Raw genomic sequence first — 25,977 nt, forward strand, 5'->3', positions numbered from 1 at the left:
GCTGTCCTCGGATACTCCTGGCTCCCCCAGATACAATTTGTCATTCAATTGATGTGTGCAAATTGACTGCTGCATTTATACATGTAATATGTGGAGTCCTGTAGCCTTGTGAGGTTCACAAATGAGAGGACCTGAGTTCGATTCCCAGGCCGGGGGAAACTTTAGGCAAGTTTCCTTACTCCACACGCCTGTTTACCTAGCAGTAAATAGGAACCCAGTTGTTAGTCAATTGGCGGATCTCTTTCCAGGGATAATAATTTCCCTCCCAAAAAAGGGTCACGCATCCACAACTGTTTGTAGGACACTGCTGTGCGCAATTGGCTGCCATGTTTCGCCCATAAAATCACAAAGTCACTACATTTTACAGTATATTCTGTCAAGCGCATTGAGACATCCCAAAGACGTAAGGTGCTATATCAAATATAAGGATTATTATATACACAGTTCTTATACTTAATAGAAATTACTGTGAAGCACTTTGAGACGTGTCACTTTTACAGGTGCTGTATCAAGTGCCCGGGTTCGTATTCCCCCACCAGGGCTCTCCCCTCCTCTCTCCTTTCCCACAGCTCCTTCCTTTCTCCCCACGTTCTACTAGTAGGAAATAAACGAAAGCACAACAGAATGAAAAAAGTTAGAAGGGAAGGAGAAAAGAAAGGAAAAGCAGCAAAACAACATGAAAGAAAAGATTAAAGATTAAAGAAAGGAAGAAGGCAATGCACGGGAGGAAGATACGATGACAGGATGGGAGGAAGGAGGAACTGGGGGCTAGAGGAGAAGAGAGAAAAAGAGTAAAAAAGACTGTCAAAAGCAGTAAGATTCACACAACCACTGAATACACAGAGGGACACCTTCTTCCTCCTTGCAACTACCTTCAAGTCGTCTGTTACCCCCTTCCAACCTCACCCCCGGCTTTCTTTTTGGTCAGCCACATGTCTGATACATTTGAAAACCCATCACCATGCTTAATAGCGTCTTCATAGACTGATCACGCTGTGAATGTAAGTTTAATAGCAGGTGGTGATCAGAGGCAAATCTCTGGAAGTCAGTAGGGTGGAGAGGGGGAGCACGGGGAGGGGGGTGGATATAATTTATAACTTGAGAAGCGATTTGATTGTGAGTTTATGTGGGTCTGCACAGAGTAACACCCGCGGTGACAGGCGGAATGTAACCCTTACGTGAACGTGACAGAGCAACAGCCAACCCCAATTAGGAGCAGATGTCTTATTTGGTCTCAGCCTGGCTCAGTAGGTAGCGCTCGCGCCTCTTAATCAGAAGGTGTGGGTTCAAGCCCTGCCCCTTCCCCCCCAGAGCCGGGAACTCTGAGCTCAGAGTCCAGGCTGACACTCCAGTGCAGTGCTGGGGGGAGCACTGCATTGTCAGAAGCGTTGTCCTTCAGATGAGATGTTAAACCGAGGCCCAGTCTGTGCCCTGTTCAGATGGACATTAAAGATCCCGCAGCGCTATAATAATAAAATAATAGTAATCCTTGCATTTGATATAGCGTCGATGAGACGTCTCAAAGAGCTTCACAGAATATGTTGCAAAGTGGATTGACTATGTATTTTGTGGTTGAAACTATTTGAAAAGAGAAGGGAATTTATTGCTCCCAGTGTCCTGGCCAACAATCCCCCAGATAAAATTACTCATTCATGGCTCTTTGTGGGACATTGCTGTGCACAGATTGCCTGCCATGTCCACCCACAGAATGAATCATCACACTTTACAGTAAATCCTGTGAAGCCCTTTGAGATGTTTTAAAAACACGATAAGGCACTGTATCAAAAGCTGAAATTATTATTATTTATTATTAAACCACTTCAGGGAAGTAATTAGAAGGGTGTACTGGTTTACACAGCACAAGGGTAATATTTGTATCTCGTTGACGCGATTCCAATTAAACATGTCATAAACGTGAGAAATGTTTACACTGTTAAATCATTTAGAGATTTCATCCCCGTTGCCACAGTGACTGACACCCAAATTGTAACCTGTGATGTGCTAATTATACAATAACGTCCACTTGAACACCCACAAACGGGACCTCGGTTTAACATCTCATCCAAAGGACGGCACCTCTGACAAAGCAGCGTTCCCTCCCAGCACTGTGGTGGAGCGTCAGCGTAGACTGTGAGCTCAAAATTCCAACATGGGGGCTGGGGGCTTGAACCCACAACCTTCTGACTCAGAAGCGAGAGTGCTACCAACTGAGCCAGGCTGACACCATCAATTAGAGATTATCACATCTCAAAACGCTTCACAGGATACACTTCAAAGTAGAATTACTATGTATTTTGTGGGAGAAACGCAACAGCCAATTGCACACAGCAATGTCCCACGAACTGTATATATCAATCCATGGTTGTTTAATCCACAAAATATACAGCCAATTCAATTTACAATATTGGGAATTACAATATATTCTGTGAGTGCTTTGAAAAATCTTGAAGATGTGAGAGACACACTCATACAGACACTCACAAACACAGAGACACACAGACACTCACAAACACAACGAGACACACAGACAGTCACAAACACAGAGACACAGACACTCACAAACACAGAGACACAGACAGTCACAAACACAGAGACACAGACACTCACAAACACAACGAGACACACAGACACTCACAAACACAGAGACACACAGACATTCACAAACACAGCGAGACACACAGACACTCACAAACACACAGACACTCACAAACACAGAGAGACACAGACACTCACATACACAGACAATCACAACAGTGGGGCCTCTGAGTGAAGCGCCACACTGTGCACGAACGTCCGGAGCGGCTCCGCCCACAGTGACGGCAGGTAACCAGTGAGTGGCCCGCGGGCCAGTAACTACATTCATAGCGGGTTTGTAGAGCAGGAGGGTGTTTATAGCAGATTACACCCAGAAAGTGCAGCCGCACTTTTCTATTGGCCCAGGACTCATCTCCCCTTTCTTTCCAGCTCAGCATCAAATTATGCCATTGTTAAGTGCTCTGACATGTTACCCTGCGTGAAGGGTGCTATATCATTTTTCGGATGATCAGCTAGGTTTGTGACTCATATGGAAACCCATCACCATGCTTAATAGTATCCAAACCAAACTGAGAATTCCATGCATCCCACCTACACATGGAAATCCCAGAGACAGATTGTTGGAATGGAATGTGCTCTCTCCCTGGAGAGACTCATCCTGTTTACCTAATTCCATACATTAGGCGCGGGTTTGCAAGAGCCAAGGCTTGGGAACCCCAGAGTGTACATTGGGCTCTCCAACTTCTAGAGTCTAACCAGCTAAAACTACATAGACCATTTAGACCACTGTCTGGCAAGCTTCCTGCTGCTTGTCCAGTTAAGAACACTATCCATTAGGGGAGCTAAGTAGGAGGATTCCCTTCCTTCAGTGACTTGTCTGCCTTTCCAGGTCCTGCCAATGACCAGTGCTATAATCAGCAGTGCCCTGGAATACTGCGGACATACCTGGCTCAGGAACCGGACTTGAGCCTGCCACAGAGGGTGGGCTTGATTCAAACCAAACATGTCACCTTGGAGCCAGTTCACCCCTCCCTCCGCACCATCATCGACGGCTGTGCCTTCAGCCTCCACATCACTATCATGGAGACCCTTAGCATAGTGGTTAGCCTTGCAAGCGAGAGAACCTGGATTTGGTTCCCGGGCAGGCGAAGCCCTAGACAAGTGTCCTTACTCCACACGCCTTTGTTTACCTAGCAGTAAGTAGGAACCCAGCTGTTAGTCCATTGGCGGATTGCAGTCGAGTGCAGTAAGACATGTGCATGTGACTGCTAGCATTGGCGGAAGGTGAACTGGATGGACCTTTGTCTTCTTTCATCCAGCAATTCCTATGTTCTTACATAATTGTTATTATGTATGGCTGACCGGTGAGACAACAGGAGGGAGAGGGAAAGGCGTAGGGCGGTCTTTGTGGTGTAGGTGAGTGTGGCTGCTCCCTGTCAGCTTCACACTGCTGATCGTAAAGCCGCTTCTCTGAGTAATGGGCTATTAATGGCCACTTTTAAATCAAATGCTGTTTGTAGAGCCCTTCAGTGTGTCACTGTGTGATGAATGGTTTTAATATGGCAGCTTTTTAACATGTCAATTTTCATTCCTGCATCTGAGTATCACCACGGTACCTCCCCAATGAATCCCGTCGCTCTCTCTCACTCTCTTTCTCTCCTCTCTTGCTCCCTCACTCTCTCTCTCCAACTCACCCTCTCTTGCTCTTTTTCTCTCTCTCTCTCTCTTTCACGCTTTCTCACATTCTTGCACGGTACCTCCCCATTGAATCCCGTCGCTCTCTCTCACTCTCTTTCCTTCTCTCGCACTCCCTCTTGCTCTCTTTCTCTCGTCCTCTTTCAATCTCCTTCTCACACTCATTTTCTCTCACTCTTTCTCCCTCTATCTCTCTCTTTCTCTTTCTCATTCTCTCCCCTTCACTTTCTTTCTCTCTCTCATGCCCCCTCTCCTCCCCTGCCCTGCCTGTTGTTATTATTTTGCTCGAGTTTGTTCAAGTCTATACCCGGAATTAAACCTTTTCTGCCAATTTCCATTTTAAAAAACTAAAGCAAAATCTCAGACTGTTTTTTAAAATCACCCCAGAACACGCTGAACTCCCAGTCTAGGGGCTAATGATCCAGCGAGTGCCGTGCTGGTGGGTGTGGGGGGGTGGGGTGTCGGGAGCGATGCATTGTAGGAGGTGCTGTCCTTCAGGTGAGATATTAAACCGAGCTCCTCACGTGTGCCCTGTTCAGGTGGATGTTAAAGATCCCGCGGTGCTATTGGAAAAGAGAAGAGTTTCTCTCTCCCGGTGTCCTGGCTGACAATCCCCCAGATAAAATTGCTCAATCATTTGATGGCTGTTTGTGGTACTGTGTTTGGTATTGGCTGCCTTACAAAATAGACAGTCACTACACTTTAGAGAAAACTGAGATGTTTTGACCTGATAAGTGGCTGTATCAAATTCAAGTATGATTATTGGAGAAGGAAGGATACGTTTTCAGAGTGAGAGGATGCGCTACCTCCTTGCTGGTTTAAATGGTTGTATCAATACCAATTGCCCAACACAGGAACATTTAAAAGAAATCAACACAGTTCAGTGTTCTCCTGACTAACCACGCCATTTGGAGTTGAGGTACAGATCAGCTATGATCCAATAGAATGGTGGAACAGCTTGAGGCTCGAGGGGTTGAATGGCCTACTCCTGTTCCTATGTTTCTCAAATCTGGTATCTGGCCCGCAGTAGCCAAAATATTGGACCATCCTGGTCTACAGTAATAATAATAATCCTTGTATTTGATATGCTGCTTTATCATGTCTTCAAGATGTCTCAAAATGCTTTACAGTATAACAGCCTAGTCCTTTGTGCGTGGCCTACAACGATGGCCGAATAAAATATTCAGAATAACTGCTGAGAGAGAGGGAGAGACTCACACACACACAGACATACACACAGACACACAAAGAGAGCAATGGAGAGGGATCTGACCTTGGGTAACCTCTCGGGGTCGCCGGGATGCCGGGGAATCACTTTCTGTAGCCGCTGGAAACCATAGTCGATCGTGGGTTCGTTCAACGCTGTAGAATTGAAGAGAAAAGGTAAATTGGTCATTGGGATACAGTAAGTAGGAGTTTGTGTCATCTTAAAGGATAGATGTATCCCTGAGTGTCTTCTCTTCACAGAATCTTTCTTTCTTTCTTTCTTTCTTTCTTTCTTTCTTTCTTCCTTCTTCTTTCTTTCTTTCTTTCTTTCTTTCTTTCTTTCTTTCTTTCTTTCTTCCTTCCTTTCCTTCTTCTTCCTTCCTTCCTTCCTTCCTTCCTTCCTTTCTTTCTTTCTTTCTTTCTTTCTTTCTTTCTTTCTTTCCTTCCCTTTTCTCTCACACTCTTTTTCTCGTTCTCTTCACCCGTATCCTCTCCCGCACTAGGCTCTGGGACCCTCTCACACCCATCCTCGCCCGACTCCACTGGATTCCCATCACACAGAGGATACAGTTCAAGATACTGGTCCTTACCTTCAAAGCCCTTCATGGTCTTGCTCCCCCTTACCTCTGCGACCTCCTAACCCCCTAACATACTGCTCGCTCCCTCCGCTCAGCGTGCTCTAGCCTGCTTCACGTTCCCCTCCTCACTTGCCCCACTGTTGGCAGGTGGGCCTTCTGCCACTTTGCCCCCACCCTCTGGAACTCCATCCTGCAGTCCTTCCTCTCATCCCCTCCCTTGCCTCCTTCAAGATCCCCTTCAAGACCCTTCTCTTCGACTGTGCTTTCGATCACCCTGCTTCTCCCACCTGCTCTCCATCCTCAATCTTGTTAATAATCTTGCATTCGATACATCTAATCTAGAGTAATTCGGCCCTCAGCCTTTAGTGGCTGAGGGCCGAATGCCAGATTTGAGAAATGAAATTGGGCAGTCCCATTGCCTTGGCAGAGCTTGAGTCCCTGGTGACTATCTTCTGATTGGCTCGGAGCCTGCAGGTCACCAGTATTTCCTCGTCGGACAATGAAATTATCCATAGGGCCGGATGCAGCCCATGGGTTGCTAGTTGGACAACCCTGAGCTAAGCTATCAAGGCACAGTCCAGCCTGACATTCCAGTGGAAGTCCTGGGGGATCACTGTATTGTCACAGATGCAGTCCCTTAGATCAGACATTAAACAAGTCTGTGCCTGTTGAGGTGGATGGTAAAGATCCCCCAGGATCATTCAAAAAGAGGAGAGTTTCTCTCTCCTGATGTCCTGGCCAACAATCCCACAGATGAAAATTGATCATTAATTTCAGGGCTGTTTGTGTGACATTGCTGTGTGGAAATTGGCTGCTGCGTTCACCCACAAAACATATAGTCACTGAACATCATGCCAATGTCTTTTGTATCTAATGTGGTCTCTGATGCTGAACTGATCCCAATAAGGCACAGATGCAAAGATAGAATGAATAAGAAAAATTCAAAGGAAAAAAGTGAGAAAGAGAGATGGAGACAGAGACAGAAAGGAACAGGGAAAGAGAGAGAGAGAGATGGAATGAATGAATGAAATCAAGTCAGAGAGAACAGAGAGATGGAGAAAAGAAAAAGGGGGTAACAGAATAAAACAAAAGAGTGAGAGAGAGGGAGAGAAAGAAATGGGCGAGAGAGAGATCAAGAAAGTGACAGTTTCACAGAAAGAGATCACGAGAGGGGGATGGTGAGTAGGCAGAAAGAAACAGGCGAGAAATCAAGAAAGTGACAGTTTCAGAGAACAACAACTTGCACTTATATACCGCCCTCCACGCGGGCTAGCGTCTCAGAGCGCTTGAGCAAAAGAGAGTAGAGAGAAGGGGAGAGACAGAAAGAAACAAGCAAGAAAAAGAGATGAAGAAGTGACAGTTTCAGAGAAAGACAGCGAACAAGAGAGAGAAAGGTAGAAAGAAACAGAGATGAGAAAGAGAACAACAGCAAGAAACTGGCAGTTTCTGAGAAAGAGATAGCGAGAGGGGGGCAGACAGAAAGAAACAGGTGAGAAAAAAGGAGAGAACAACAGCACTAAAGTGACAGTTTCAAAAAAAGAGAGTGAGAGAGAAGGGGAGAGACAGAAAGAAACAGGCGAGAGAGAGGAAAACAACAACAGCAAGAGAAAGTCACAGAGAAAGTGAGAGCGAGTGAGTGTGTGTCAGGTAGAGGGCGTGGCGGAGGTGGAGGGGGAGGGGGGATATATGGGGTGAAAATCGCCATAAATATTTAAACAGATAAGAGAAAAACAAATCATTCTTTTGGAGGTAATCAAGCGTGCGGGGGAACCAAACGAAACGGCAGTCGCTGGTAACAACCCTGTGCTTGTCGGACCCTTAGCCCAACGCAAACAATCTGTCTTAAATCAATTTGATTTATCATCTCTCGGCTGGAAGCAAATGGCACAGCAGGCTGGCTTCAGACAAAACAAATATTGTAATTCCAGTAATACAGTCTATTTGCAGATTGCTGACTCTGAGCCCCCACCCCCCACCGCCCCCCCACCCACCCACCCCTCCCGCAAAGGTATCTCACACCGGGCCCTTGATTGTTATTCATGAAATGCCAGCCTACGTATATTAGTGTAAACAAGCCATTCTGCGTGTCTGTTCTCTGGCTGTCAATCACCCTCGCTACCACCAGACCTACGCTTGCCAAAACTAGAGGGTGCTACGTGCTTGACAAATTGTCTCTAAAGTCATATTTGACAGGCTTTTTATGATTAATGGCCTGATTACAGGGGAGGGTTGGTTGGAGAGGAAACGGCAGGGGGAGGGAGAGACACAGAGAGAGAATATCTTTTATACGCTGAGTTTGTGTCAAGCAGAGGTAGGGATTTCAGACACACGTGGAGCATAGACAACTTTCAACATTACAGTACAGCCCCCAGCTCAAGGCACACACCTTTCTGTGGGCAGCAAAGATCCCCAACACCCCCACCTCGCCCCTCCCCAAACAGCCTCTAAGGCAAATGACCAATTTTAATCTTGCTGACCATGGAGGGGCGGAAAAAAAACCTCTTCTCTTTCACAGCAGCGCACTATAGGATCTTGTGGAATCCCGTAACGTAGTGATTCGCACGCTCCCCTCACAAGCGAGAGGACCCGGGTTCGATTCCCAGGTGAGAACCTTAGGCAAGTTTCCTTACTCTACGCACCTCTGTTTACCTCACAAGAAGTAGGAATCCGGTTGTTAGTCAATTGGTGAATTGCTTTCCGGGGGTAATAATCCCACCCAAAAATAAATGTGGTCACTCAATCCATGACTGTTTGTGGGACACTGTTGTGCGCAATTGGCTGTCATGTTTTGCACACAAGTCAATCCATTTTACAATATATTCTGTGACAAACTTTGAGACATCTCAACGACGTGATAAGGTATCAAATGCAAGGATTAATATTATTATAATTGACAACAACAATTTAGAGTGTTCAAACGAATGGACGGGGAGCGTGATTTTATATGTCCTCCCTATTGAGAACAAATTCAGTCATTAAAAGCTTCCCCTTTTCCCCCCCACCAATCTGCCCTCTCCTCCCCCCTACCCATTCATTGTATTCTTTATTGGTAGATTCCAGACTCTTAAAGCAATCAATAAGCACTTTCTTTTTTTATAGATCAGTAATTATGAGGGTGGGTGGAGGGGTGGGGAAGAGTCTTGTTTGACCTTTCATCCCAGATCACTTAGCCTGTATGAAGACAGATTGCCTGATTCCTTGCTAACACCACCATCGTTTTAGCCCTAGATAATTGGTATTGATTTCCGCCCCTCCCACCCCGCACAAGTTGCCCATTTCACTCCCCACTCACTTAGCAATTGCACACAGCAGATCATGTGCTCCTTTCCCTCTCTTTCCCAGGTCATCTCCAACTTTCCTTGTGGTATTAGAAATGGGACCATTTCTCACTCCCTCCCTTCCTCCTCTCTCAACCCGAAACTTGCCTAAGGTTTTGCCCCACCTGGGAATCCCTGTAGTATAGTGGTTAGCGCACTCACCTCGCAAGCAAGAGGATCCGGGTTCAATTAACGTGCGGGGCGAAACCTTAGGCAAGGTTTCCTTACTCCACCCACCTCTGTTTACCTAGCAGTAAATAGGAACCCAGTAGTTAATCGATGGCGGATAGTTTTCTAGGGCTGATAATCTCTCCAAAATAAAAGTTAAATTTGGTCAATCAATCCACAACTGTTTGCGGGACACTGCTGTGTGCAATTGGCTGCTGTGTTTCGCTCACAAAATATGCAATGAATCCACTTTACAATATCCTATGAAATGCTTTGAGATGTCTCAGCAATGTGATAAGGCGCTATATCAAATGCAAGGATTATTATTATTATATATGCTCCCCTCCCAAATGAACATCACTTCGCTATTGTCCCTGGCTGTTGCTATTTCAAAAACGCATCAATTCTTTCCTCATGGTTCATCCTGTCTTCTCTTCCGAACCCCCAACACAATAATAATTCTTGCATTTGATTCGGCCAAGACATCGCAAAGCACTTCACAGTCTTTTTAGTATAAAGTGTAGTCACCATGTATTTTGTTGGCCGATACATCAGACAATTTGCACACAGCAACGTCCTGCAAGCTGCTGCAAAATTATTTGGGGGGATTGTCGACCAGGACACCGAGAGAGAGAAACTCCCTTCTTTTTTCGAATAAACATAATAATCCTTCCATTTGATATAGCGCTTTTCACATCTTCTAGACATCTCAAATCGCTTCACAGAATATACTGGAAAGTGAATTGACTGTATATTTGTGGGCGAAACGCGGCAGACAATTGTGCACAACAGTGTCCCACAAACAGTCGTGGATTGAAGTGACCAATGTATTATTTTTTTTCTTGAGGGATTATTATCAGGCATGTGGAGTTAGGAAACTTGCCCAAGGTTTCGCCCTGCCGGGAATCAAACTCAGGTCTCTCGCTTGCAAGGTGAATGCTCTAACCACTGAGCTACTTGACTCCACGTATAGTGCTGCAGGATCTTTAACGTCCCCTGAACAGACATAGATAGGACCTCAGTTCAACATTTCACCCGAAAGACGAACCCTCCATAATAAATTGCCCCCTCCCCGCAGCCTAAAGTGTCCAAATCCCGACGTGAACCCACAACCTTCTGCCTCAGAGGCAATAGCAGTACTGACTGAGCTCGGCTGTTTAGGAGAATAGGGATTAAATGAGCACAAAGTGGCAGAAATTTCTGTCTGAGTGTCTGTGAACAGAGTGTCGGCATGATCTGATGATAAGAGATCAGGATCAATACTCCAACAGGGTATGGCAATCAATGCATGCTAACTGACTGGAGACAAGTCCTTGTTCCCTCCCACTTGGTGAACAGTGTCACTCTCACATCATCAATACTAACTGGCTTGCTCTCTATATAATGACTCGGGGGCAGGGAATTCTCCCATTCAGCTCCTGTTAACCCTGTAAGCCAAAGCCCTAATGGGTAGGGTGGTCCAGGCTGGACAAGCAGCGGGAAAGCTTGCCAGGCAGTGCTCTCAATAGCAAGCTATGCTGCTTTAGCTGGTTAGACTCCAGCAGTTACCCCCAACACACACTCTGGGGTCCCCAAGCCTTGGCTCTTACCAATCTGCACCTAATACTCTCCGGAATTAGGTAAGCAGGATGTATCCCTCCAGGGAGAGAGTGTGCATTCCATTCCAACAATCTATCTCTGGGATTTCCGTGTGTAGGTGGGATGCATGGAATGCTCAGTTTGGTTTGGATACTCTTAAACATGGTGATGGGTTTCCTCATGTGTCAGACACACAGCTGACCAAAAAAAAGGGAAGCCGAGTGACTCCCTCCAGATAGAGAGAGAAAGTACATTCCATTCCAGACACAGGGAATTTCCATGTGTAGGTGGCAAACATATATGGAACTCTCAGTCTGGTTCGAAGACTTGATTCTGCATGAGTCAGACAACTGACTAAGAAAAAAAAAGGTCTTCAGAATTCTCTCCAGCAATTTTGGCAGGAATTTCAACCACATGGACAACCACCCCAGTGGCTGGTGTGAGTGAGGATGCAGTCGGAATTCCTGGATAGATGATAATTCTAGATAAGAATTACATAAGAAGAGGTTAAATAGGAATAGTGAGTCCTCTGGCTTAACCCATTCCTTCCACCCATCTCTGCTGCATCATCAATTCCCCCCCACCACACCCGCCCATTCATACATATTCTCCTATGTACCAACCTGGCTCAGTCGGTGGCACTCTCACCTCTCAGTGAAAAGGTTGTGGGTTCAAGCTCCCACGTCGGGAACTTTGAACTCAAATAGTCTAGGCTGTCGCTCTAGCGCAGTGCTGAGGGGAGCACCGCATTGTCAGAGGTGTCATCCTTAGGATAAGACATTAAACCGAGGCTCCGTCTGCGTCCTGTCACAGGATATTAAAGTCATTCACTTCATGGCTATTCTATGGAATGTTGCTGTGTCAAATTGACTGCTGCATTTCCCGACACAGTACACAGTCACTACACTTTACAATAAAATCCTGTGAAGCGCTATGAGACGTCCTCCTGATGTGAATGGTGCTGTATCAAACATACAGATTGTTTTCATCATTATTTCTATCTCTCTGGCCTATCGCTTGTCTTGTGTCTTGATGTGAGTGTAGTTTGTGGAGTACTGTAATGGCAAAGACATCTGAACAATAGATTTATGTCTTTTTAAAAGAATCCACTCCTCAATCTATCAGCATCCAAACTCCATAGTAACAGATGGGCTGGCCGATACACTACGAGTCAGGTGTCAGCCTGACAATAGGCTATCTCACCGGTGCATCTAATAATTCACTCTTTAAAGGTCATGGACTTCAAAGGCGGAACACAATAATAATAATAATAACGATAATCCTTGCATTTGATATAGTGCCTTATCATGTTGCCTCAAAGTGCTTCACAAGATATACTGTAAGGTAGATTGACTGTGTATTTTGTGAGTGAAATCCAGAGCCAATTGCACACAGCAGTGTCCCACAAATAGTCATGCACTGAGCGACCAAATTTTTTTAAAGGGATTATTACCCCGGAAAGCGATCCGCCAATCGACAACAACCGGGTTCCTACTTACTGCTAGGAGGACAGTGTCACGTGGAGTAAGGAAACTTGCCCAATATTTCGGCCTACCCAGGAATCGAACCCAGATGACTCACTTGTGAGGTGAGTGCTCTAACCAATACGCTGCTGAACTCCACAGCAACAACAAATTACATTTGTATATCGCATTTCACATCAGGGGGACATCTCAAGACACTGGACAGTCATGGATTTGGACCCGAGCTGGGGGTTGGGATCAGGGGCTGGAGGGCAGGGAGGTAGGGGCAGGGAGGGTGGCCGGATATGCGGTCGAAGAGGAGGGTCTTGAGTCATGTTTTGAAGAAGGGAAGGGATGAAGGGACTGTGTGAAGGAGTACCAAAGGGTGGGGCAGAGCGACTGAAGGCCTGACCACTGATGGTGGAACACAATGTGTAGATGTGGGGTGGGGAGCACTGACCTGTATATATGAACCTCCCGGGAGCTCCCTTGCAGAATTGCTTGGACTTGTAGGAAAGAGTGACCTCCACCATGCCTGGGATGTGGCGGGGGGGCGTCTGCACGCGGATAGCGTGGGGCGTGATCAGCTGTGGGGAGAGAGAGAGAGAGAGAGAAAGGGTGTTAAATGGTGGGGAGAGAGAGAGGGTGTCACACAGCGGCCAAGATTCCCAGCTCGGCAAAGCTCAACCTCCTCCCTATCACCCCGCATCCCCCCAACCCCCTTCACACTGCCACACACCCCACTGAGCTGGCAAGAGCACAACTGCATTGTCCAAGGCCAATCTTCTAATAATAGGCTTCCCACCTCTCCCTCCTCCCTCTCTTCCCCATCCTTCTATTTCTCCTCTCTCTCTCTCTTTCTCACTCTCTCCCTCCCCCTCTTTTTCGCTCCCCCATCCCCTTCTTTCTTTTCCCCCTCGCACCGCACTCTCTTTACTCGTTCTCTCACCTTCCCCTTCATCTCCCTCTCTCCCCCGTATCTCTTTCTCCCCCTCTCTCCTCCCATCCCACTCTTCCCACACTCTCCTCTCCCTCCCTCTCACCTCCCCCTCTCTCTCTCCAGTTTTCCACATACCCACCTCGCTCCACACCAGCATGGTCCCAAACACCACCTGGAGTCCGTCGAAGAAGTTGTCTCCGATGATGATGAGAGTGGCTCCCCCTGTGGTCCAGCCCTCGCTGGGGCTGATGGCTTTGATACAGGGTGTGGCTGCTACAGAGACAAACACACAGAGCACCTCAGCCCAGGGAACACACACCAGCCTTAATCTGCACCATTTTATCCGAGTCGGGCAACGGAAGATCCCACTCAGCCAGTTTCCCCCAATTTATTACATTAATTTAATCCCATTTACCTGTCTTTCCTCCCTCCCTCCCTCGATCTCCCTATTGTTATAATAATAATCTTTGCATTTGATAAAGCTCCTTCTCATATCATTGAGACGTGTGAAAGAGCTTCACAGAGTATTCCTTAAAGTGAATTGATTGTGTATTTTATGGGCAAAACACAGCAGGCAGTTGCACACAGCAGTGTCCCACAAGCAGTCGTGGATTGAGTGACCACATTTTTGTAAAGCAATTATTACCCCAAAAAAGTGATCCACCAATCGACTAACAATCAGGTTCTTACTTGCTGCTAGGTGAACAAAGGTGTGTGGACTAAGGAAACTTGCCTCAAATTTTGCTTGCTTGCAAGGCGAGCGCCCTAACCACTACGCTACAGGACTCCGCTTATTGTTATTGTTTATAATAATGCATAGGCTGCCATTGGCCATTAATGGGTTAATGGATTGTGGTGAGGAGCTCGGAGGTGAAACATTGCTGGAAAGGTCTGGTGTGAGGGAGGTTGCTATTAGCTCACTTTATGAGATGGGAGTGTGATATCACTGGGCAGGCAGCAGCCTTGCATTACTCACAAATGTATCCTAAACCCGTAAATCAGTGAGCATCACCCAGCCAGCCATCGCTCATCTGGACATGAGGTAATGGAGACAGTAAGTGGGGAGGTGACATTACATCGCTCTCCATGGGATCATCTCTTATTGTAAGGGGTCTGGCTCCAGCAGGCATTGTACAGTAGGCATGGTACTGTGCATAGGAGAGGGGGTGAGGGTGTGAGGAGGGGTGTAGAGATAGAGAAGGGGGCTATGGAGAGGGGGACAGTGTTAGAAAGGGAGACAGGGGGAATAAAGAGAGTGTGATAGAGAAAGGAATGTGTGAGAAAAGGGGAGAGAGTGTATTAGAGGGAGAGGGAGGATAGAAAGAGAGACTGAGACAGAGAGAGTGTGAGAGAGGGGGATAGTGTGTGAGAGAGGGAGGGAGCGAGGGAGAGAATGTGAGAGTGTGTGAGAGAGAGTGTGTGTGAGAGAGAGTGAGACAGAAAGAGTGAGACAGAGAGACACAGAAACATTTGAGACTGCTAAGAGAGAATGAGAGAGAGGGAAAGAGAGGGTGGGGATAGAAAGAGAGTGTGAGAGTGAGAAAGAGAGACAGTGTGAAAGACTGTGAGAGACGGAGAGAGAGAAACAGGGTGAGAGACAGGGATAGAGATAGACAGTGCGGGAGAGAGAGGGATAGAAATAGACAGTGTGGGACAGAGACAGGGATAGAGATAGACAGTGTGGGAGAGAGTGGGATAGAAATAGACAGTGTGGACAGAGAGAGGGATAGAGATAGACAGTGTGGGGAGTGCGATAGAGAGAGACGGTATGTGTGTGAGATCCAGTGCTGTGAATGCAGACACTTGACCCCAAGTTTGGCACTGCTGCCACTTTATAAGTTGTGCCTCAGTCGCTTGCGCTCTCGCATCTGGGTCAGAAGGTTGTGGGTTCAAGCCCCGTGTCAGGACTCTGAGGTCTGAGTCGAGGCTGACAGTCCAGTGCCTTGCTGGGGGAAGCACTGCATTGTCAGAGGTGACGTCCTTCAGATTAGACGTTAATCCGAGCTCCACATCAATGCCCTGTTCAAGTGGACGTTAAAGATTTCACGCCGCTACTCAAAAAGACAAGGGATTTTCTCTCTCTCAGTACCCTGGCCGACAAGAGATTATATTGTAAAATGAATTGACTGTATATTTTTGGGCGAAACGCGGCAGCCAATTGCGCACAGCAGTGTCCCACAAACAGTTGCGGTTTGAGCGATCACATTTTTTTTGAGGGGTTGTCACCCTCGGAAAGCGATCTGCCAATCGACTAACAACCAGGTTCTTACTTAGTGCTGGGCAAACAAAGGAGTGTGGAATAAGGAAACTTGTCTAAGACATTGCAGCGCTCTCCCAACCCTCCTTCCCAGCAATGCACTAGAGCGTCAGCCTTGCCTGTGAGCTTCACATGGGGAACAGGGGCTTAAACTCACAAGCTTCTATCCCAGACGCGAGAGCGCTAGTGACTAAGCCGGGTCGACACATGAACCTCAAACACTTAACCAGTTCCATGTGGGTTTTGTAAAATCATTTAGATTCCACATTCCTTGCTGTGAAGCGTGATATTTTCCGAGATGGAATTAGGATAGAGTTAATGAAGAAAGCCAGGCTCTGGGGGAATAAGCGAGCGAGCAGGTATAATATACTGTATTTCAAAAAATTTCAGTGTGCGATCTAACAGAATTAATTGGCTACACTTTAGTTTCCCAACAGAGAGCTCGCTGGCTCAAACAGGAGCTTCAATTTGTCCTGCTCCCAGTCTCTTTCCTCCTAATTACAGAAGTTCTCTCTATTTCCTTTATACACTTGTCTGTCTGTCACTCACTAGACACATGATACTATGCCAACCAAGCTCAGTCACTAGCAGTCTTGCTTCCGAGTCACGAAAGTTCAATCTTCCCCCACACCCCCTCTCCACCCCCATCCCCAACGTCAGAGATGTTGTGCTCACAAAGTCTAGGGTAATGTTCCAGTGCACTGCTGAGGCGGGAGCGCTGCACTGTCGAAGGTGCTGTCCTTCAGATGAGACTTCAAAGTCGAGCTCGCTGTCTCTGGGTGTTTGGGCAGACATTAAAGATGCCGTGATGGTATTGGAAAAGAGAAGAGAGTTTCTCTCTTCAGGTGTACCGGTTACCAAAAAAAAATAATCCTTGAATTTGATATAGCGCCTTATCACGTCTTCAAGGTGACTCAAAACGCTTCACGGGATAGATCTACTGTAAAGTGAATTAATTGTGTATTTTGTGGGAAAAATAATCACCCACATCAAATCAGTCACTCACTTCATGGCTGCATGTGGGACTTTGCTGTGTGCGGCCACAAATACACACACAGTCACTGCGCTCAACACCAAAGCCCATGCAGCGCTTTGAGATGTCTCTGGGGGGAAGGGTAGGAGGGGAGCTCGGGGGAGGGGTGGGGAGAGCTCAATAGAATCCACAAACAGAAGTGCCGCAATCCTGTCAGAGAGGCCTGGAACAGGTATACCAAGCCTTTCTCCCTCGATGCCATCCAACACGTCCTTGATGAACACATTGAACAGGGTGGGTGACAGGTGGAGTCCTGTAGCACAGTTGGTCATGACCGAGCAGGGAATGTCAGGGAGGGGGGGGAGAGGGGGGATGTCGGGTGGAAGGAAGCGAGAGGTCAAGCTGGCCGGTCAAGAACTCAGTTAGGCACTCATCTTGCAAGCGAGACACCTGGGTTCAATTCCAGGCACAGGCCTAATAATAATCCCTCCAAAACAAAACAATAATAAATTGGTCATTTTCAATCCACGACTGTTTGTGGATACTGCTGTGATCAATTGGCTGCCGTGTTTCGCCCACAAATATACAATCAATTCACTTTACAATATATTCTGTGAAGCATTTTGAGACATCTAGAAGATGTGAAAAGCGCTATATCAAATGCAAGGATTATTATAATTATTATGATTATTGATGGGCAGCCTTGCCTTACCCCCCTTTCCAGAGGAATGGGCTCAGTAAGTCCAATGAGAGGGGATGAGGAAGCTCTTCCTGTCCTCTCCCTTCTCCCCGCACAATGTCACACCAACATCTGGCTTCCCCAATTCCCAATAATAAAGAAAAATGACTTAGCCGTCAAACTCAAATCCCTAGTTCTCTCCAACATCGTAAAAAAAAACTCCTTCGCCATTTTCTCCCTGACGGAAAACCTGCCAGGCTCTCTCATTCCAGCCTAATCTACATGTTGGGAGATATCCGCAAATTTGCAGTAATGACTTCTAAACCTCTAGCGCAGTGTTTCTGCAATTGGCTGTGCAGATGGTCGCCACTCAATCCACTAATAGGATATAAACTTTACTTCTTTTCGTGCCATCTGTTCCTCCATTTATGAGCTGAGTCCCTGAGCTGAGGCTACAGGAGGAGGTGGTGCAAGGAGGTGGGACGCAAGCCCAAGGGGGTGAGGGGGATGTTGAGAAGCTATCCTTGTGTGTTTGTCAGCTTCGGCAGTTGTAGCACTCTTGCCTAAGTCAGAAGGTTGTGTGTTCAAGCCTCACATCAGGACTTGGAACCTCATCGTCTAAGCTGATGCTCCAATGCAATGCTGGAGGTGTGTTGCATTGTCAGAGGTGCCGTCTTTCAGATGAGACATTGAACCAAGGTCCTGTTTGCCTGTTCAGGTGGATATTAAAAATCCCATGGCACTATTAGAAAATAGAAGGGAGTTTCTCTCTCCCAGTGTCCTGGCCAACAATCCCCCAAATAAAAATTGGTCACTCACTCCATGGCTGTTTGTGTTGTGTGCAACTTGGCTGCCACATTTTTCCATAAAACACACAGCCTCTAACATCCACCTGAATAGACAGACGGGACCTTGGTTTAAAGTCTCATCTGAAGGACGGCACTTTCTGACAATCCTTCCCTCAGCACTGCACTGGAATGTCAGCACAGACTATGAGCTCAGAGTCCCCAATGTGGACTTGAACCGACAACCTTCTGACTCGGAGATGAGAGTGCAAGTGACTGAGTGGGCTTGTTGGCACTACATACATTACAGACTCACACCATACATTAACACACCCTGAGTTGTGGAATCGTCTCAGAAAATACTGCTAACTGAATCTGTCATCCAGTGGATTGTAAAAGGAGCATCGTTCATAATCACACTCTCAGGCACTAATACAACTGTTGGTGACACATGCAGGCAAATCACAGCTTCTATCTCAGACTGTCTCTCTCTCTCTCTCTGCTCTCGCTTCATCTTTCACTGGTTCGCTCCCTCGCACTCTCTCGTTCGCATACTTTTTTTTCTCTCTCTCGTAGTGTCTCACTAATTCATTCCCTCTCACTCCTTCTCACTCACATTCTCTATCTCTTGATCTCTCACTAATTCATTCCCTCACTCGCTCTGTTGCTCATTCTCTCTTGCTCTAGCTCACCCTCTCTAATATTCTCACTCTCACTTTCTGACCCACATTTCTAATTCTCCCTCTTGCTCTCTCACAAAATCATGCACTCCCTCACTCTAACTCGCTCACTCTCTAGCTCACATACTCTCTTTCACTCTGTTCACAAATCAGCTGCCGCCTCCACCTGCAAAACGTACACACGTCCTCCCAAGGTGAGAGGCATCTTGTCCCATGGAATCCCATAGTGTAGTGGTTCGAGCTCTCGCTTCGCAAGCGAGAGGACCCCAGTTTGATTTCCAGGCAAGGTGAAACCTTAGACAAGTTTCCTTACTCCACTCGCCTCTGTTTACCTAGCAGTAAGTAGGATCCCAGTTGTTGCTCGATCGGTGGATCGCTTTCCATGGGTAATAATCTCTCCCCAACCCCCAAAAAAATTGGGTCACTAAATCCACTGCTGTTGTTTCACGTTTCACCCACAAAATACACAGTCACTTCATTTTACAATATATTCTGTGAAGGGCTTTGAGATGTCTCAACAACATGATAATGCATTATATCAAATGCAAGAATTATTATTATTATTATAAACCCTCAGATGGTTCCCCTATGTGTGAGTGTGCGCGTGTGGTACCTTCGGAGGGGTCGAGCCGCCGTGCCCTCCGGCCATGCTTTGAGTTGTTGTGCACAAACATGTTGTCAGAGACCGCCAGCACGTGACCGTCCACATTGAGGGTGGTGGATATGACAACCTGCAAGGAGACGGAGAGGAGGAAACAAGAAACGGGAAATCATATTAGGTTTTTGCACCAGCCTGGACTGAGTGAGAATGTCACAACATCATTGCAACATTCCCAAAACAACCCTCAACCTGTTTTAATAATAAAACTCCTTGCATTTGATATAGCGCCTTCACATTATAGATACATTTCAAAGTGCTGCACCGAAGATACTCTAAAGTGAATTGACAAAGTAGACAGGAAAAGGGACTGAATGTGTTACAGATATAGCACCACTCTGTGGTACACTTAGAATTTTCTGCCTCTGTCTCAGCACTGAGAGACTGAGCAGACATGAGTTTAACAGAGAGCACTTCAACAATATCAGAGATGAGGGTCTTCTATAATGGATAATAATAGTAATAATCCTTGCATTTGATATAGCTCCTTAAGAGGCCTTTGAGACGGCTTCAGAGAATATATTGTAAAATGAGTTGACTGTATTTTGTGGGTGAAACATGCCAGGCAATTGCACACAGCAATATCCCACAAACAGTGCTAGATTGAATGAACAGATTTTTTTGGAGGTGTTATTCCCCCGGAAAGTGATCCGTCAATCGACTAAAAAACGGGTTCCTACTTACTGCTCGGTAAACAGAGGGGTGTGGAGTTAGGAAACTTGCCTAAGGTTTCGCCTTGCCCTGGAATCGAAACTAGGGCCTCTCGCTTACGAGTGCTCTAACCACTACACCATGGGACCCACAGGATTTATTGCTTTTCCCTCAATCCCGAGCAGCATTGCAAGGGGGGAAGATGATGACATATCATGTCTACTCTCTTCAACGTATACAAACCCTCGACAGATGTGCAGAACTGAACCCTTTGCTTAATCTCTGTCCTTTCCCCTCGCCTCTCATGTTCGCTCCCGGGGGTACCCAAGAGACTGGGTTATCTCAGATGTTACTGACATCATTGTGCGAGACAGGTCAGAGGATTGTGCTGTGCTAACAGCAGATTAAGTTCTCTAATCCCTCGCTCTCCTGAGAGCCGATTCCCCGTCAGGATCTGACTCTCAGTCACGATAACTCCATTGCTCTTCATGATGTGTGGTCTTATCCACTCATTTCACATGCTATGCCCTGGATCTCTGAAACTCCTTCATTCAATCCCTTCATCTTGCCCCTTCTTTGACCATCTCCAAATCACACCTCAAGGCTTTCCTCTTCAACCATGTCTTCAGTCACCTCCCCTCCCTTTCCAGCTCAGTGTGAAACACCACTTCTAAGCACTCTGAGACACTACCCTACGTAAAAGGTGCTAAATAATAATAATAATCCTTGCATTTGATACAGAGCCTCATCATGTCATTGAGACGTCACAAAGCACTTCACAGAATATTCTGTAAAGTGAATTGACTATGAATGCAAGTTGTTGTTGCTGTTCTTTATCATGTCCAGGTTTGACTACACTAATGCTTTGCTTATTGGCCTCCCCATCTATGCATTCCACAAGCCTCAGACTCTCCAGAACTCTGCAGATCATGTCCTCTCCTGCACCAGACTCCGCGAGCCTATCACGCCCATCCTCATCTGTCTCCATTGGCTCCCCATCCCCCAGCAGGTCGAGTTCAAGATCCTCATCCTAGCTTTCAAATCAGTCCAGGGTCCTAGCGGCCAAGCTTTCAGCAAATCTGGAACTCCAACCTCAACACCCTCTGACTTGTTCCTTCCTTCTCCTCGTTCAAGGCCTATCTCAAGACTTTCCTCTTTGATAACACTTTTGATCAACTTTCCCCTTCCCACTCCCTCAGTCTCTCACCCCACTTCAGGTGCCCAGCCAGCAGTGTCAAGTGTTGATAAAGGTGCTGGGTACATTGTATTAAAATGTTTTGTGCTGTACAGCCGACCACATCACTGGCTCAGGTGTTAGCCTCTGAGTCAGAAGATTGTGGTTAAGCTCCACGTCAGGAATCACATAGTCTAAGCTGACATTCCAATGTAGTGCTGGGGGGTGTTGCATTGTCGGAGGTGCCATCCTTCAGATGAGACATTAAACCAAGGTCTGACTGTTTAGGTGGATTAATAGTACCATAGATTCCACAAACAGTCGTGGAATAAATGACCAAATTATTATTAGTATTAATATATTGTTTTGAAGAGAATATTACCCCCAGAAAGCAATCTGTCAATCAACCAACAACTGGGTTCCTACTTACTGCTAGGTAAACAGATGGGTGTGGAGTAAGGAAACTTGCCTAAGGTTTTGCCCTGCCTTGGAATTGAACACAGGTTATGGGACACTGCTGCGCACAATTGGCTGCCGCATTTTGCCTACAAAATACATAGTCAATCCACTTTACAGTATATTCTGTGTGGCGGTTTGAAATGTCTTGATGACCTGATCGTGCCATGGATACCATGATGCTATTGGAAAAGAGAAGGGAGTTTCTTTCTCCCAGTGTCCTGACCAACAAGCCCCCAAATATAATTGGTCACTCACTCCATGGCTGTTTGTGGGACATTGTTGTGCGCAAACTGGCTGCCAGGTTTCACCCACAACAGTCACTACACTTTGCAGTCTATCCTGTAAAATACTTTGAGACATCCCAACTATGTGATAGAGTGCTATATCAAATGGAAGGATTATTATTATTAATGGGGTGGATAGTTATTGTTTTAATATCATTACTATAACAAAAGAGGTGGATTGTAAATATTATATAATATATTATTGTCATGAGTTTGGTGGTACCTGGAATCGACGCATATCCCGAGGATTCCCGGCATTCTTCAGGCAGTTCTGATTGCACTTCAGGAAGAACTTGAGGAAAAATCTGGAAAAAAAAGATTCTGGTTATCGTGGCAAACTTCATGCTGAACATTGTTTCCGGCCCTTGTCTGTACAATGCCACCACAGCCACTTCCTGTCACTATTCCTGCAAACCCATCTCCTTTCACCAATTTAGCTAACTTTCCATTGTGTCCCATAGCTCAGTGGTTAGAGCACTCGCTTCGCAAGCGAAAAGACCCATGTTCAACTCCCAGGTGGTGTGAAATCTTAGGCAAGTTTCCTTACTTCATATACCTCTGTTTAGCTAGCAGTAAGTAGGAACCCCGTTGTTGGTCGATTGGCAGATCACTTTCTGGGGGCAATAATCCCTTCAAAACAATATATTTATACTACTAATAATAATTTAGTCATTCAATCTACGGCTGTTTGTGGGACACTGCTATGCACAATTGGCTGCCGCATTTGGCCCACAAAATATACAGTCAATCCACTTTATAGTATATTCTGTGTAGCACCTTGAGATGTCTTGATGACCTGATAAAGTGCTATACCAAATCCGAGGATTGTTATTATTATAGATTTCCTCTCACTATACACAACCCCAAATGGACCAAACCATCTTTCCCCTCATTGTGTCTGTGCTGGTGGCTCATTCCCTCACTGGAGCCCTCCATTCTCATCCCATTCCCTGCTCTTTCCCCATCGTGTCTATGCTGGTATTTTCATGACTCGCTCAGTAGCATTCGCATCCATAATCCAACACAATGCTGCTGAAATAGCTCTGCATTGGTTTGATTGCCTAATTACCAATTATCTGATCATTCTGAGAGGTGTGTTAAAATCATCCTTCCTTTTTGAGCAAATGCAACATAGATAAATAAACCCGTCTTTGTTATCGGGGGAGGGCGGGTGGTGGGGGGAATGGACACACTGGGTATGCCACTCTGAGCCAAAACAAACCACTCCCCAGCTCCTTTGGAAATAAAAATGAATAAAGTGAATACAATACAATTTACATTTAAACAGCACCTTTCACATTGGGAGGATATCTCTAAGCACTTGACACAGTTGGAAGGGGGGAGTGCGGAATGGGGAAGAGGGGGTGAGGGAGAGGGAGAGTTCAGGTAGGTTGTGTGAGGGGAATGGTGACCGAAGGCATAGTCAGAAAGTCTTGATAAACAGCAAAAAGGGCACCATTTGGAAATCAGAAGGGAATTTCTCTCTCCCGGTGTCCTGGGCTATAATCTGCCAGATAAGACTGTTCATTCACCCTATGGACATTACTGTGCACAAATTAGCTGCCACATTTGCCCCTGCAAAACATACAACCACTACATTTTGCAGCATTTCCCTGTGAAGCACCTTGACCATTTGACACTGTGCATAATGGCGGTTTTAGTTGGTTAGACTCCAGCAGTTACCCCAACACACCCTCTGGGGTCCCCAAGCCTTGGCTCATGCCAACGTGTGCCTAATACTTTCCGGATTTAGGTAAGCAGCATGCATACCTCCAGGGAGAGAGAGCGCATTCCATTCCAATACACAAGGAAATTCCAAGTTTGGGTAACGTACATGTGTGGAACACTCAGTCTGATTTGGAGATTTTAAGCTCAGTGATGGGTTCCTGCGTGTGCCAGACACCAGGTTGGCCTGAAATCTTACATCATAATAGATATAATAATTCTTGCATTTGATATAGCGCCTTATCATGTCATTGAGATGTCTTAAAGTGCTTCACTAAATATATTTTAAAGTGGACTGATTGTGTATTTTGTGCGCAAAACGCGGCAGTCAATTGTGCACCGTAGTGTCGCACAAACAGTTGTGGTTCGAGTGACTAACTTTTTTTGCAGGGATTATTACCCCCAGAATTGATCTGCCAATTGACTAACAACCGGGTTCCTACTTACTGCTAGTTAAACAGAGTCATGTGGAGTAAGGAAACTTGCCTAAGGTTTCAACCCACCTGGGAATCGAACCAGAGACCTCTCGTTTGCGAGGTGAGCACTGTAATCACTATACTTCAGGACTCCATTATAACAATCATCCCTGCATTTGATAACATCATATTGTCGAGATGTCTCAAAGAGCTTCACAGGAATTACTGTAAAGTGCAGTGACTGTGTATTTGTAGGCAAATATGGCAGTCAATTTGTGCACAGAAACAGCCGTGAAGTGAGTGACCAATTTTTATCTGGGGGATTGTCATGCCAGGACACCGGGAGAGAGGAACTCTCTTCATTTTTTGCATAGCTCAGTTTAATGTATCATCTGAAAGACGGCGTCTCCAACAACGCAACACTCTCCCAGTATCAGCACAAATTGTGAGCTGAAAGACCCTGACGTGGGAGGGGAGTGCTTAGAACATGATCATATTGTTGTAAATGACAACAGCAACTTTTAAACGGTGTTAACAGGTCACAGATTGTGGAGTCCTGTAGTACAGTTGTTATAGCGCTCCCCTTGCAAGCGAGAGGACCTGGGTTCGATTCCCAGGTGGGGCGAAACCTTTGGCAAGTTTCCTTACTCTACACACCTCTGTTTACCTAGCAGTAAGTCGGAACCCGGTTGTTAGTCGACTGGCGGATGGCTTTCCAAGGGTAATAATCCCTAAAAAAAATGTGGTCACTCAATCCAGAAAACAGAGTTGGGGTAAATGGCAGAGGGTGGAAAGTGGTGTTTCACAGGGATTGGTATTGGGACCACTGTTCACAATTTACATTAAAGATTTGGACTCAGGGATCGAAAGTACAGTTTCAAAATTTGTGGACGACACCAAATTGGGGGGAGTACTTCATATTGAGGAGGACTGCAACAAATGACAAGACATTAATAAACTTGCTGAATGGGCATTTAATTGGCAAATTAATTTCAATATAGATAAGTGTGAGATGGTACAATTTGGTAGGAGGAATAAGGAGGTTACATCCTGCCTGGAAAATAAGAATCTAAATGGGGTAGAGGAGCAAAGGAATCTAGGGGTACACATACACAAATCGCTAAAAGTAGCAACGCAGGTTAATAAGGCCATTAAAAAAGCAAACCAAGCATTGGGTTCATTTCTAGCAGCATAGAAATGAAAAGCAGGGAAGTTATGCTAAACTTATATCGAACCTTGGTTAAGCCACACTTGGAGTACTGCGTACAGTTCTAGTTCTCATATTGTAGAAAGGATATAGAGCACTGGAGAATGTGCAAAGGAGCTTTACAAGGATGATACTGGAACTGAAAGGTTATATCTATCAGGAAAGGCTGAACAAGCTTGGACTCTTTTCTCTTAAAAAGAGAAGGGTAAGGGATGACCTACATGAGGTCTTTAAAATTATGAAAGGTTTTGATAGAGTAGACATAGAGAAGATGTTTCCACTTGTGGGGGAGATCAAAACCAGGGGCCAACAATATAAAATAGTCACCAATAAATCAAATAGGGAAGTTAGAAGAAATTTCTTCATACAAAGAGTAGTGCAAATGTGGAACTTGCTACCGCAAGGAGTTCTTTAGGCGAATAGCATAAATGTACTTAAGGGGAAGATAGATAAGTACAGCTAGATAGTGGAGTCCTGTAGCTCAGTGGTTAGAGCACTCGCTTTGCAAGCGAGAGACCTGAGTTCAATTCTAGGCAGACAAGGCGAAAC

At 45.9% G+C, this 25,977-nt stretch overlaps 1 protein-coding gene across 1 annotated transcript in view; it reads right to left on the reverse strand.

The window, feature by feature from the left end:
- Positions 1–25,977, reverse strand: part of LOC103187261 (EBF family member 4) — a 94,763-nt gene that overhangs the window by 5,358 nt on the left and 63,428 nt on the right. The window contains exons 7-11 of the mRNA XM_042343813.1: positions 22,304–22,385; positions 19,468–19,585; positions 13,620–13,753; positions 13,001–13,127; positions 5,504–5,592 (exon numbers count right to left, since the gene is read on the reverse strand). Of these exons, the coding sequence (XP_042199747.1) occupies positions 5,504–5,592; positions 13,001–13,127; positions 13,620–13,753; positions 19,468–19,585; positions 22,304–22,385 (550 nt within the window). The remainder of the gene's footprint in view (positions 1–5,503; positions 5,593–13,000; positions 13,128–13,619; positions 13,754–19,467; positions 19,586–22,303; positions 22,386–25,977) is intronic.

The sequence above is a fragment of the Callorhinchus milii genome, unplaced genomic scaffold (genome assembly GCF_018977255.1).
Source record: "Callorhinchus milii isolate IMCB2004 unplaced genomic scaffold, IMCB_Cmil_1.0 Scaffold1, whole genome shotgun sequence".
In the NCBI taxonomy this organism is placed as follows: Eukaryota; Metazoa; Chordata; class Chondrichthyes; order Chimaeriformes; family Callorhinchidae; genus Callorhinchus; species Callorhinchus milii.